The sequence below is a fragment of the Phyllobates terribilis genome, unplaced genomic scaffold, assembly GCF_046119375.1.
Source record: "Phyllobates terribilis strain yellow unplaced genomic scaffold, ASM4611937v1 Scaffold_9__5_contigs__length_417890890, whole genome shotgun sequence".
Classification (NCBI taxonomy): Eukaryota; Metazoa; Chordata; class Amphibia; order Anura; family Dendrobatidae; genus Phyllobates; species Phyllobates terribilis.
This window is the reverse complement of record NW_027362769.1, coordinates 387,232,673-387,247,951: the sequence shown is the minus strand read 5'-3', so window position 1 is coordinate 387,247,951 and position 15,279 is coordinate 387,232,673. Positions and strand designations below refer to the sequence as shown.

Genomic DNA, 15,279 nt, shown 5'->3' with positions numbered 1-15,279 from the left:
AGAGACACTACCCCCTCATAGACCATACGACTGCCCTATCGACCTGTTACCTGGTACTTCTCCTCCCCGTGGGCGTATTTATCCATTATCCGCTGCTGAGACCCGGTCGATGTCCGAATATATTGAGGAGAATCTGGCCAGGGGATTCATCCGGAAATCTACCTCCCCGGCGGGAGCAGGCTTCTTTTTCGTCAAAAAGAAGGACGGCTCTCTCCGTCCCTGTATAGACTATAGAGGCCTTAACCAGATCACGGTGAAGAATAAGTACCCCCTTCCGCTCATTCCGGAGTTATTTGATCGTCTGAGGGGGGCTAGAATCTTCACCAAACTGGACCTCTGTGGGGCGTACAACCTGGTTCGTATCCGTCAGGGGGATGAATGGAAGACGGCATTCAACACCCGGGACGGCCACTATGAATATCTGGTAATGCCCTTTGGCCTCTGTAACGTTCCTGCCGTCTTTCAAGAGTTGGTCAATGACATCTTCCGGGACCTTCTCTACTCCTGCGTAGTGGTGTACCTGGACGACATCTTGGTCTTCTCTCCGGATCTCCAGACTCACCGGAGGGATGGTCGTCAGGTCCTGCTCAGGCTCAGGCAGAACCATCTCTACTCTAAATATGAGAAGTGCCTCTTTGAGCAGACCTCGCTTCCGTTTCTGGGCTACATTATCTCTCAGACCGGCCTACAAATGGATCCTGAGAAACTGTCTGCCATCGAGAAATGGCCCCGACCAGAGGGGTTGAAGGCTATTCAACGGTTCCTGGGCTTCGCCAACTATTACCGCCTCTTCATCCCGCACTTCTCTTCCCGGACTGCCCCAATTTCCGCGCTCACCCGTAAGGGTACTAATCCCAAAGAGTGGCCGCCCGAAGCAGAGGAGGCCTTTCTTTCCCTAAAACAGGCCTTCTCTTCCGCCCCGGTGCTGCATCGCCCGGACGGCAACAAGCAGTTCTTCCTGGAAGTTGACGCCTCCTCCTCTGGAGCCGGAGCGGTACTTACTCAAAAATCATCTTCCGGGAGAATGGTAACTTGTGGCTTCTTCTCCAAACTCTTCTCCTCTTCTGAGCGCAACTATTCCATAGGAGACCGAGAGTTATTGGCCATCAAGCTGGCGTTGGAGGAGTGGCGTTACCTACTCGAGGGGGCTCTTCATCCGGTAATAATTTACACTGACCACAAGAACTTGGCTTACCTCCAGCATGCCCAGAGACTTAACCCGCGCCAAGCCCGGTGGTCCTTGTTTTTTGCTCGCTTTGATTTTGTTCTTCATTTTCGCCCGGCTGACAAAAACATCAAAGCAGACGCCTTGTCCCGATCCTTTCTGGTGTCCGATCTCGAGGAAGAACCTAAACATATCATCGATCCCGCCAGAGTAATGCAGGTGGCTCCCGTGAGTCTAAATCATCTCCCTCCCGGTAAGACGTTTGTTTCAGTACCTGATCGGGAGAAGATCCTACACTGGGGCCATTCGTCTAAACTAGCTGGCCACGCCGGTCAGAAAAAGACCCTCCAGCTTATTGCCTGGCACTATTGGTGGCCTACCCTGCACAAGGACATAATAGACTTTGTTTCTGCCTGTGTGTCCTGCGCCCGCAACAACGTCCCGAGACATCTGCCAGCTAACGCCTCCTTCCGCTTCCTGTACCTGCTGCCCCCTGGCAGCATATAGCAATGGACTTTATAACTGATCTCCCCGTCTCTGCCGGTTGTACGGTCATTTGGGTGGTCGCTGACCGCTTTTCCAAGATGGCTCACTTTATTCCCCTGCCAGGCCTTCCGTCTGCACCCGAGCTGGCTAAAGACTTTATCCGCCACATCTTCCGTCTTCATGGCCTGCCCCTCCACATCGTGTCGGATCGTGGGGTACAGTTCACCTCACGTTTCTGGAGAGCCACTTGTAAACTACTAGACGTCACCCTGGACTTCTCTTCCGCTTACCACCCACAGTCCAATGGTCAAGTGGAGCGGATCAATCAGAACCTGACCAGTTACCTCCGGCACTTCGTTAATGCCCACCATTCTGACTGGGTGGATCTCCTACCATGGGCCGAGTTCTCTTATAATAATCACGAGAGCGAATCCTCCTCCAAATCCCCGTTTTTTGTAGTCTTTGGTCAGCATCCTCGGATTCCTTTTCCTGTCTCCACCTCTGTGGACAACCCGGCTGCGGAATCTCTCGTTAGCAAATTTTCCTCCATATGGGAGAGTACCCGGTCCGCACTCCTTCTGTCATCCGAGCGTATGAAAAGACACGCTGACAAAAAACGCCTGGATCCTCCACAATTTCGTCCAGGAGATAAAGTCTGGCTCTCATCTAAATATGTTCGACTCAAGATACCTTCTTACAAGTTAGGGCCTCGGTTCATCGGTCCTCTGGAGGTCATCAGTCAGATCAACCCGGTGGCCTATAAATTGAAACTCCCGGCCAACTTACGGATCCCTAACTCCTTCCATGTATCTCTCCTCAAACCCGTGGTGCTTAACTCTTTTTCCAAGTCTACAGGTACGCCTCCTGCTCCGGTTTCTGCTGAGGACGAGTTTGAGGTAGAGAACATTCTTGCCACCAAAAGGGTAAGAGGAAAGACCTTTTTTCTGGTAGATTGGAAGGGGTTTGGTCCTGAGGAGAGAACGTGGGAGCCCCGGGAGAACATCCATGCCCCTCTCATCCTAGCTAAATTTCTATCTGGCCTAAAAAAGGGGGGGCCTAAAGGGGGGGGTACTGTAGTGCCGGCGTCCCTGCCCTCTGCTAGGCAGGGACGCTGTTCCCCTCACCGCTCTGCTCCGTGCCCGGCGTCCCTCTCCCGCTCTGCTGGCAGCGCGCGCTCCTTCCCGGCCACTGTGCTTAGGGCGCGCGCGCGCGCCCTCCCTCCCTCTTAAAGGGGCCGCGCGCGCCGTCCTAAGGAGTCCCCGGCCAATGGCCGGAGGACTTTACCATATATAAGGCACCTCCTCCAAAATGGAGGTGCCCGAGCAATGTTGTTGCACCGTTCTACTCTGCTTCAGCCCTCAGGTCCCGTTGCCAGTTACCTGTCAGTTACCTGCCAGATTCCTGCCAGCTTGCTGTCCTAATCCTGCCTGATTTCCTGTTACCTGCCTGCCTGCCTGAGGTCCGACGGTCTGCCTTACAACTCCGGTCAGTCTGTCTAAGGACCAACTTGCCCGCTCACCTGGGAGCGCACATCAGCTACCTGCCTGCTTGCCTGAGGTCCGACGGTCTGCCTTACAACTCCGGTCAGTCTGTCTATGGACCAGCTTGCCCGCTCACCTGGGAGCGCTTCTCCGCTACCTGCCTGCTTGCCTGCCCGGAGGCTCCGCTGTCACGTGCTGTGACCACCAGCTATTCCAGACTCTTGCCCGCTCACCTGGGAGCGCTTCTCCACTACCTGCCTGCTTGCCTGCCCGGGGGTTCCGCTGTCACGTGCTGGGACCACCAGCTATTCCAGAGACTCTTGCCCGCTCACCTGGGAGCGCTTCTCCGCTACCTGCCTGCTTGCCTACCTGGAGGCTCCGCCGTCACGTGCTGTGACCACCTGCTATTCCAGAGACTCTCGCTTGCTCACCTGGGAGCACACATCCTCCATCTGCCTTGCTAGCCTACCTGGAGGTTCAGCCATCACAGGTCGTACCTACCCTTTACCTAGAGACTGCCCCGGTCACTTGCCGTGACCTCCAGCCCGTTCTTCCAGAGACTGCCCCGGTCACTTGCCGTGACCTCCAGCCCGTTCTTCCAGAGACTGCCCTGATCACTTGCCGTGACCTCCTGCCCGTACACCCAGTGACTGTCCCGGTCACCTGCTGTGACTGCCTGCCTGGTCGCCACCCGCTCCCTTACAAGGACCGCTCCCTTGTATAGTAGCCCAGAGGTTCCGCCTCCCAGACCCGATACATTTGCCACTAGATTGCAAGTGAATTACCTGCCATAGATAAGCAGTTCACTAAATACCTCGCTTTCCCTAATCCTTTTGTAACCTGAGCTGCTCCCCGTAGTCACATGATCTCTGCCTGAGAATCCCCTGACTTCCTGTGAAGTCAAAATCCTTAAGTTATGGGCTCTGGAAAGTGATGGGTGGGTGTGGTTTGCTGTGTGAGTGGGTGTGGTTTGCTGTATGGGCATGGTGTGTTGTGTTGGTGGGCGTGGTTTGCTGTGTGGGTGGGCGTGGCTCCATTCAGCAGAGCTCACACAGCTCCTGTGCATGCTGCTGCAAACACAGCTCTCCCTGCAGACCCAGCTCTCTCTCATATCTGCACAGTATGTAAACAGCAGGGCGTATAAACATGTCCACACGCTGCTGTATAGCCTCCCTTGGTAATATATATATACACTGCTGTGTATGCGCTACACTATAAATAAATATCTTTCTCTCCCCACCCATGCATCCATCCAATACAGGGGATAATATTTATTGCTGGGGCTGCTGTTCTGGTGCTTTGTGCATTACTTCTACTCCCTGTATCAGGGTACTGTACAGGTCATGGTGCTGAGGCTGTGTGTGATCCTGGGGGAGGAGTGGGAGGGGCATAGGTGGAGTTACTGGTCTGTGCTTATTGCTGGCTTTCAGCCCAGCACAAGGAATGATGGGAAATGTAGACAGAAGAGAGCAAAGGATTCTGAAGAGAAAAGTGATGTATAAGACAGCAGAGAAGGTGGCAGAGGACGGGAAGTGAACCAGAAAGGTATAAAACAGCATGAAAATTGGCAAAAAGGTATGTGGGGTATTTATCTGCATCATCCTCAAGCATTTCTGGTAAAAAAAAAAGTAACTGAGTCATGGGAGTGGACAACCTCTTTAACACAAAAACTTGATTTAAACATTAAGACATTTTCTGACAGCACCTTTCCCTTAAGTATGGATCTTTAATATGAAAATTAAACTAATGAGAATTGTTTTCTTTTATGCAGAACAAAAGTCATTGCTCAACAATAAAAATGGAAAATCATCCAAAAGTCCAGGAAAAAGCACATCCCAAAACATACCAGGTCATCCTATAGTAGCATCATATAGAAAAGAGACTGAGACATCAGCTAAAGAGAGAAATCCACTGGGCCTGAAGAAGCAGGATGAAGAAGGTTTCCGTTCAGTCAATGAATCAAGTCAAACAAAAATTCCACCAAAATCTGCAGAACAAGAAACAGAACAACTGAGGAAAAGTCACGGCCATAAAAATACAGAGAGACCAAAGAACGGAAAGAGACAAGAATTGTGTCCAGGTAATGAACTGCCTGGAGAAGAGGAGATGGAAGAACATTCACTGTCCACCAATAAGACAGGTCACGAAAAGAAGAGGAAAAGTTGTACCAATAAAGAGGACAAGGAAGCGAACCAGGAGAAAGAGAACGAAGGAACTTCACATCTCATCACTGACTCGTTCCCTCAACAAGAAAGTAATGCATCAATGGGAAGATCTACCGGGGAAGATAAAGAGGAAATGATCAATACTGGAGCGTCACTTAATAAAGAAGGAGCTGATACAGAAGAAATCTCTAAGGAGTATAATAATGAAGGACGACCACCGGAAGATAGTGACAATGAAGAGACTTCACAACTGATACATACCGGTGCATTAGCCAATAAAGAAGCTGAATTAAAAGAAATCTCTATGGAGGGGGGACCAGAGAATAGTGGAGGAAGACCACTGGGAGATAGTGATAACGAAGGGACTTCACTGCTGAGTAAGTAAAAAACTGCAGCGAAGGAGGAGGAAAGAATAGTGATTGTGAGCAGAGGATTATCTAAGAAGATGATGATGATAAGACTGAAACTATTAAAAGAGGGATGGTCCACAATGCATATTCCATGACTGGACACCACTTCCCACATGTCCTCCATTCCGGAGCGACATACAGGGGTCAGGAAGGTCCAGAATCTGAGGTCCCGGAGGTGGCCACATAGTGCCCCATCAGTACTTACCTGTCCATGCTCCCATGTTACAGGCTTGTATTAAACATACACAGGACTCCATGTCTAGGAACAGATAATCCGGGCCTGCACAGCATGACATGGAGGGTCACAAGTGGCCCCCGGCCGGCAGCTTCTGCTGAACAATGACACATCCTACAATAAGCTCCATGACCTCCTCATCACTGCAGGACTTATACCATTACCAGGACAATTGCTTTGTTGTTTTTCCACAAGTTGTTTAACTCTGAATAATATATTTCATAATTCAATTGTAGGACGAGTTTCTTTCACAAGACCGGTGTCATTGCTGTTGTGATATGAAGGGGTCACGTTCTTACTTGTCAGCCTGCTTACCGTCCATATCTGCTCTCCGGTTTAGTCTGTACAATTATCCATTTATCGTTAAGTGGTTTAGACGGCAGCTATTTTGGGACTGTAGCCAGTTTGTCAGGTTTCATAGTTACATAGGTTGTTACATCGGTCCATCAATTTCAACCTTCCTCCCCCAATTATACATTTGTCACAAAATTATCTATAACCCACAATGTTCTGTGTATTGAGGAAATCCTCTGGCCCTTATATACAGCTGTTATAGTGTCGGCCCCTGTATACAGCTGTTATAGTGTCGGCTCCTGTATACAGCTGTTATAGTGTCGGCTCCTGTATACAGCTGTTATAGTGTCGGCTCCTGTATACAGCTGTTATAGTGTCGGCTCCTGTATACAGCTGTTATAGTGTCGGCCCCTGTATACAGCTGTTATAGTGTCAGACCTTGTATACAGCTGTTATAGTGTCGGCTCCTGTATAAAGCTGTTATAGTGTCGGCTCCTGTATACAGCTGTTATAGTGTCGGCTCCTGTATACAGCTGTTATAGTGTCGGCTCCTGTATACAGCTGTTATAGTGTCAGACCTTGTATACAGCTGTTATAGTGTCGGCTCCTGTATACAGCTGTTATAGTGTCGGCTCCTGTATACAGCTGTTATAGTGTCGGCCCCTGTATACAGCTGTTATAGTGTCGGCTCCTGTATACAGCTGTTATAGTGTCGGCTCCTGTATACAGCGGTTATAGTGTCGGCCCCTGTATACAGCTGTTATAGTGTCGGCTCCTGTATACAGCGGTTATAGTGTCGGCCCCTGTATACAGCTGTTATAGTGCCGGCTCCAGTATACAGCTGTTATAGCGTCGGCTCCTGTATACAGCTGTTATAGCGTCGGCTCCTGTATACAGCTGTTATAGTGTCGGCTCCTGTATACAGCTGTTATAGCGTCGGCTTCTGTATACAGCTGTTATAGTGTCGGCTCCTGTATACAGCTGTTATAGTGCCGACTCCAGTATACAGCTGTTATAGTGTCGGCTCCTGTATACAGCTGTTATAGTGTCGGCTCCTGTATACAGCTGTTATAGTGTCGGCTCCTGTATACAGCTGTTATAGTGTCGGCCCCTGTATACAGCTGTTATAGTGTCAGCTCCTGTATACAGCTGTTATAGTGTCAGACCTTGTATACAGCTGTTATAGTGTCGGCTCCTGTATACAGCTGTTATAGTGTCGGCTCCTGTATACAGCTGTTATAGTGTCGGCTCCTGTATACAGCTGTTATAGTGTCGGCTCCTGTATACAGCTGTTATAGTGTCGGCCCCTGTATACAGCTGTTATAGTGTCAGACCTTGTATACAGCTGTTATAGTGTCGGCTCCTGTATAAAGCTGTTATAGTGTCGGCTCCTGTATACAGCTGTTATAGTGTCGGCCCCTGTATACAGCTGTTATAGTGTCGGCTCCTGTATACAGCTGTTATAGTGTCAGACCTTGTATACAGCTGTTATAGTGTCGGCTCCTGTATACAGCTGTTATAGTGTCGGCTCCTGTATACAGCTGTTATAGTGTCGGCCCCTGTATACAGCTGTTATAGTGTCGGCTCCTGTATACAGCTGTTATAGTGTCGGCTCCTGTATACAGCGGTTATAGTGTCGGCCCCTGTATACAGCTGTTATAGTGTCGGCTCCTGTATACAGCGGTTATAGTGTCGGCCCCTGTATACAGCTGTTATAGTGCCGGCTCCAGTATACAGCTGTTATAGCGTCGGCTCCTGTATACAGCTGTTATAGCGTCGGCTCCTGTATACAGCTGTTATAGTGTCGGCTCCTGTATACAGCTGTTATAGCGTCGGCTTCTGTATACAGCTGTTATAGTGTCGGCTCCTGTATACAGCTGTTATAGTGCCGGCTCCTGTATACAGCTGTTATAGTGTCGGCTCCTGTATACAGCTGTTATAGTGTCGGCCCCTGTATACAGCTGTTATAGTGTCAGCTCCTGTATACAGCTGTTATAGTGTCAGACCTTGTATACAGCTGTTATAGTGTCGGCTCCTGTATACAGCTGTTATAGTGTCGGCTCCTGTATACAGCTGTTATAGTGTCGGCTCCTGTATACAGATGTTATAGTGTCGGCTCCTGTATACAGATGTTATAGTGTCGGCCCCTGTATACAGCTGTTATAGTGTCGGCCCCTGTATACAGCTGTTATAGTGTCGGCTCCTGTATACAGCTGTTATAGTGTCGGCCCCTGTATACAGCTGTTATAGTGTCGGCTCCTGTATACAGCTGTTATAGTGTCGGCCCCTGTATACAGCTGTTATAGTGTCAGACCTTGTATACAGCTGTTATAGTGTCGGCTCCTGTATAAAGCTGTTATAGTGTCGGCTCCTGTATACAGCTGTTATAGTGTCAGACCTTGTATACAGCTGTTATAGTGTCGGCTCCTGTATACAGCTGTTATAGTGTCGGCTCCTGTATACAGCTGTTATAGTGTCGGCCCCTGTATACAGCTGTTATAGTGTCGGCTCCTGTATACAGCTGTTATAGTGTCGGCTCCTGTATACAGCGGTTATAGTGTCGGCCCCTGTATACAGCTGTTATAGTGTCGGCTCCTGTATACAGCGGTTATAGTGTCGGCCCCTGTATACAGCTGTTATAGTGCCGGCTCCAGTATACAGCTGTTATAGCGTCGGCTCCTGTATACAGCTGTTATAGCGTCGGCTCCTGTATACAGCTGTTATAGTGTCGGCTCCTGTATACAGCTGTTATAGCGTCGGCTTCTGTATACAGCTGTTATAGTGTCGGCTCCTGTATACAGCTGTTATAGTGCCGACTCCAGTATACAGCTGTTATAGTGTCGGCTCCTGTATACAGCTGTTATAGTGTCGGCTCCTGTATACAGCTGTTATAGTGTCGGCTCCTGTATACAGCTGTTATAGTGTCGGCCCCTGTATACTGCTGTTATAGTGTCAGCTCCTGTATACAGCTGTTATAGTGTCAGACCTTGTATACAGCTGTTATAGTGTCGGCTCCTGTATACAGCTGTTATAGTGTCGGCTCCTGTATACAGCTGTTATAGTGTCGGCTCCTGTATACAGCTGTTATAGTGTCGGCTCCTGTATACAGATGTTATAGTGTCGGCTCCTGTATACAGATGTTATAGTGTCGGCCCCTGTATACAGCTGTTATAGTGTCGGCCCCTGTATACAGCTGTTATAGTGTCGGCTCCTGTATACAGCTGTTATAGTGTCGGCCCCTGTATACAGCTGTTATAGTGTCGGCTCCTGTATACAGCTGTTATAGTGTCGGCCCCTGTATACAGCTGTTATAGTGTCAGACCTTGTATACAGCTGTTATAGTGTCGGCTCCTGTATACAGCTGTTATAGTGTCAGACCTTGTATACAGCTGTTATAGTGTCGGCTCCTGTATACAGCTGTTATAGTGTCAGACCTTGTATACAGCTGTTATAGTGTCGGCTCCTGTATACAGCTGTTATAGTGTCGGCTCCTGTATACAACTGTTATAGTGTCGGCTCCTGTATACAGCTGTTATAGTGTCGGCCCCTGTATACAGCTGTTATAGTGTCGGCTCCTGTATACAGCTGTTATAGTGTCGGCTCCTGTATACAGCGGTTATAGTGTCGGCCCCTGTATACAGCTGTTATAGTGTCGGCTCCTGTATACAGCGGTTATAGTGTCGGCCCCTGTATACAGCTGTTATAGTGCCGGCTCCAGTATACAGCTGTTATAGCGTCGGCTCCTGTATACAGCTGTTATAGTGTCGGCCCTTGTATACACCTGTTATAGTGTCGGCCCCTGTATACAGCTGTTATAGTGTCGGCTCCTGTATACAGCGGTTATAGTGTCGGCCCCTGTATACAGCTGTTATAGTGTCGGCTCCTGTATACAGCGGTTATAGTGTCGGCCCCTGTATACAGCTGTTATAGTGCCGGCTCCAGTATACAGCTGTTATAGCGTCGGCTCCTGTATACAGCTGTTATAGTGTCGGCTCCTGTATACAGCTGTTATAGCGTCGGCTTCTGTATACAGCTATTATAGTGTCGGCTCCTGTATACAGCTGTTATAGTGCCGACTCCAGTATACAGCTGTTATAGTGTCGGCTCCTGTATACAGCTGTTATAGTGTCGGCTCCTGTATACAGCTGTTATAGTGCCGGCTCCTGTATACAGCTGTTATAGTGTCGGCTCCTGTATACAGCTGTTATAGTGTCGGCTCCTGTATAAAGCTGTTATAGTGCCGGCTCCTGTATACAGCTGTTATAGTGTCGGCTCCTGTATACAGCTGTTATAGTGTCGGCTCCTGTATACAGCTGTTATAGTGTCGGCCCCTGTATACAGCTGTTATAGTGTCAGCTCCTGTATACAGCTGTTATAGTGTCAGACCTTGTATACAGCTGTTATAGTGTCGGCTCCTGTATACAGCTGTTATAGTGCCGACTCCAGTATACAGCTGTTATAGTGTCGGCTCCTGTATACAGCTGTTATAGTGTCGGCTCCTGTATACAGCTGTTATAGTGTCGGCTCCTGTATACAGCTGTTATAGTGTCGGCTCCTGTATACAGCTGTTATAGCGTCGGCTCCTGTATACAGCTGTTATAGTGTCGGCTCCTGTATAAAGCTGTTATAGTGTTGGCTCCTGTATACAGCTGTTATAGTGTCGGCTCCTGTATACAGATGTTATAGTGTCGGCTCCTGTATACAGATGTTATAGTGTCGGCCCCTGTATACAGCTCTTATAGTGTCGGCCCCTGTATACAGCTGTTATAGTGTCGGCTCCTGTATACAGCTGTTATAGTGTCGGCTCCTGTATACAGCTGTTATAGTGTCGGCTCCTGTATACAGCTGTTATAGTGTCAGACCTTGTATACAGCTGTTATAGTGCCGACTCCTGTATACAGCTGTTATAGTTTCAGACCTTGTATACAGCTGTTATAGTGTCGGCTCCTGTATACAGCTGTTATAGTGTCAGACCTTGTATACAGCTGTTATAGTGTCGGCTCCTGTATACAGCTGTTATAGTGTCAGACCTTGTATACAGCTGTTATAGTGTCGGCTCCTGTATACAGCTGTTATAGTGTCGGCTCCTGTATACAGCTGTTATAGTGTCGGCTCCTGTATACAGCTGTTATAGTGTCGGCTCCTGTATACAGCTGTTATAGTGTCGGCTCCTGTATACAGCTGTTATAGTGTCGGCTCCTGTATACAGCTGTTATAGTGTCGGCTCCTGTATACAGATGTTATAGTGTCGGCTCCTGTATACAGATGTTATAGTGTCGGCCCCTGTATACAGCTGTTATAGTGTCGGCCCCTGTATACAGCTGTTATAGTGTCGGCTCCTGTATACAGCTGTTATAGTGTCGGCTCCTGTATACAGCTGTTATAGTGTCGGCTCCTGTATACAGCTGTTATAGTGTCGGCTCCTGTATACAGCTGTTATAGTGTCGGCTCCTGTATAAAGCTGTTATAGTGTCGGCTTCTGTATACAGCTGTTATAGCGTCGGCTCCTGTATACAGCTGTTATAGCGTCGGCTCCTGTATACAGCTGTTATAGTGTCGGCTCCTGTATACAGCTGTTATAGTGTCGGCTCCTGTATACAGCTGTTATAGTGTCGGCTCCTGTATACAGCTGTTATAGCGTCGGCTTCTGTATACAGCTGTTATAGTGTCGGCTCCTGTATACAGCTGTTATAGTGCCGACTCCAGTATACAGCTGTTATAGTGTCGGCCCCTGTATACAGCTGTTATAGTGTCAGCTCCTGTATACAGCTGTTATAGTGTCAGACCTTGTATACAGCTGTTATAGTGTCGGCTCCTGTATACAGCTGTTATAGTGCCGACTCCAGTATACAGCTGTTATAGTGTCGGCTCCTGTATACAGCTGTTATAGTGTCGACTCCTGTATACAGCTGTTATAGTGTCGGCTCCTGTATACAGCTGTTATAGTGCCGGCTCCTGTATACAGCTGTTATAGTGTCGGCTCCTGTATACAGCTGTTATAGTGTCGGCTCCTGTATACAGCTGTTATAGTGTCGGCTCCTGTATACAGCTGTTATAGTGTCGGCTCCTGTATACAGATGTTATAGTGTCGGCTCCTGTATACAGATGTTATAGTGTCGGCCCCTGTATACAGCTGTTATAGTGTCGGCCCCTGTATACAGCTGTTATAGTGTCGGCTCCTGTATACAGCTGTTATAGTGTCGGCTCCTGTATACAGCTGTTATAGTGTCGGCTCCTGTATACAGCTGTTATAGTGTCAGACCTTGTATACAGCTGTTATAGTGCCGACTCCAGTATACAGCTGTTATAGTGTCGGCTCCTGTATACAGCTGTTATAGTGTCGGCTCCTGTATACAGCTGTTATAGTGTCGGCTCCTGTATACAGCTGTTATAGTGTCGGCTCCTGTATACAGCTGTTATAGTGTCGGCTCCTGTATACAGATGTTATAGTGTCGGCTCCTGTATACAGATGTTATAGTGTCGGCCCCTGTATACAGCTGTTATAGTGTCGGCCCCTGTATATGACGCGCCCCCTGGGCCAGTGTTGTTGGGGATACCCGGAGCCGGATCAGATGGGGGTTGTAGTCTCCGAGTGGCTGTGACCCGGTCCGTGCCCAGGGTGTCAAGCTCAGTGTGTGGCAGTCCTTATGATGTTACTAGATGTTCTTTTGTGTCGACTACGCCACCCGTTGAATTGCGGTCAATACGGCCGCCGCTGCAGCAGGGTCCACTGAGGCTGGTGATGTATGTGCAGCTCAGGTAGTATAACCCCCAACGGGAGGGGTATAGCCTCAGGGGGTCAGTTGCAGAGGATGGGGGTTGTGGTGGTGCAGCGGGGATGGAAATGAGAGTCAGAGTCGGGCTGTGCAGTTCAGGGTTTGTTTACTTACTGCAGTTGTTCTGGTCACTCCGGCCTTGAGTGACCACCCGAGCCGTGCTGCGTCCACCAGGTCCTGGACTCGGCCAACCCCCAAGTGATTCTGGAGCGTGGTCCTGAGCTCCCTTTCTGTCCTGTCCTCTTCTCTGGCCTTCCCCACCAGGGATCCACCTATGTCCGGCTCCCTCGGGCCTCTTGGTGGTAAAACCTTCTCTGGCTTTCCTGACCCTATTCGTGGTATGCCTTCCGGGTGGATTTAGTGGGTGATCGTGGCAGATCCTGCCCACGACCTCCGGTTCCTGGCTAAGGTGTGCTGTAGCCTCTGCCAGCTTGGGATCCGGTACCCTGTTGCCAACTCTTCACCCTCTGATCTAATTTGGGCTCTTGGAGTTCCTTCTTTCTCCCCCTCTGGGTCTTTCTCTCTCCTCTCTCTCTCTGGGCCTTGGAGCTGCTCTTCTCCTCTGCTCTCTTCCTCTGCTCTGCTCTGACAAAAGACTGACAGACTGACTGACGTCTCACAGACTGACCCTGATCTAAGATGGTGCCCACCTTATATACTCCCTCTATGTGTGAGCTCAGGTGACCAGCACCCAATGAGCTCCTAGCTTTACCCAGACTGCTCCCCCTATCTGCCCCTACACTACTGGGATGTTCCACCCCCCTCCCACTCCAGCCAGGAACAGACACTGTCGTACCTGCACATTTCTCTAGTGGGAGTACCATCGGTCTGTTCCTCGGAAATGGGATGTGTGTAGTGCATGCAGCTAACTGAGCTCAGTTCCACACTCCATCCTTACCCGGGAGTGGAATATCACACCTCTGGCTTGAGGTGCAATACCCCTGTAGCAGCCGAATCCTCAGGGTGCTACATATACAGCTGTTATAGTGTCGGCTCCTGTATACAGCTGTTAGTGTCGGCTCCTGTATACAGCTGTTATAGTGTCGGCTCCTGTATACAGCTGTTATAGTGTCGGCTCCTGTATAAAGCTGTTATAGTGTCGGCTCCTGTATACAGCTGTTATAGCGTCGGCTCCTGTATACAGCTGTTATAGCGTCGGCTCCTGTATACAGCTGTTATAGTGTCGGCTCCTGTATACAGCTGTTATAGTGTCGGCTCCTGTATACAGCTGTTATAGTGTCAGCTCCTGTATACAGCTGTTATAGCGTCGGCTTCTGTATACAGCTGTTATAGTGTCGGCTCCTGTATACAGCTGTTATAGTGCCGACTCCAGTATACAGCTGTTATAGTGTCGGCTCCTGTATACAGCTGTTATAGTGTCGGCTCCTGTATACAGCTGTTATAGTGTCGGCCCCTGTATACAGCTGTTATAGTGTCAGCTCCTGTATACAGCTGTTATAGTGTCAGACCTTGTATACAGCTGTTATAGTGTCGGCTCCTGTATACAGCTGTTATAGTGTCGGCTCCTGTATACAGCTGTTATAGTGTCGGCTCCTGTATACAGCTGTTATAGTATCGGCTCCTGTATACAGCTGTTATAGTGTCGGCCCCTGTATACAGCTGTTATAGTGTCAGCTCCTGTATACAGCTGTTATAGTGTCAGCTCCTGTATACAGCTGTTATAGTGTCGGCTCCTGTATACAGCTGTTATAGTGTCGGCTCCTGTATACAGCTGTTATAGTGTCGGCTCCTGTGTACAGCTGTTATAGTGTCGGCTCCTGTATACAGCTGTTATAGTGTCGGCTCCTGTATACAGCTGTTATAGTGTCGGCTCCTGTATACAGCTGTTATAGTGTCGGCTCCTGTGTACAGCTGTTATAGTGTCGGCTCCTGTATACAGCTGTTATAGTGTCGGCTCCTGTATACAGCTGTTATAGTGTCGGCTCCTGTATACAGCTGTTATAGTGTCGGCCCCTGTATACAGCTGTTATAGTGCCGGCTCCTGTATACAGCTGTTATAGTGCCGGCTCCTGTATACAGCTGTTATAGTGTCGGCTCCTGTATACAGCTGTTATAGTGTCGGCTCCTGTATACAGCTGTTATAGTGTCGGCCCCTGTATACAGCTGTTATAGTGCCGGCTCCTGTATACAGCTGTTATAGTGCCGGCTCCTGTATACAGCTGTTATAGTGTCGGCTCCTGTATACAGCTGTTATAGTGTCGGCCCTTGTATACAGCTGTTATAGTGTCGGCTCCTGTATACAGCTG

At 49.1% G+C, this 15,279-nt stretch overlaps 1 protein-coding gene across 1 annotated transcript in view; it reads left to right on the top strand.

The window, feature by feature from the left end:
* The window catches only part of LOC141161216 (uncharacterized), a 32,446-nt gene extending 25,990 nt beyond the window's left edge, over window positions 1-6,456 (top strand). Inside the window, exon 7 of the mRNA XM_073646001.1 lies at window positions 4,904-6,456. Coding sequence (XP_073502102.1) covers window positions 4,904-5,682 — 779 coding nt within the window. The 3' untranslated portion in view covers window positions 5,683-6,456. The remainder of the gene's footprint in view (window positions 1-4,903) is intronic.
* Window positions 6,457-15,279: the final 8,823 nt, after the last annotated feature.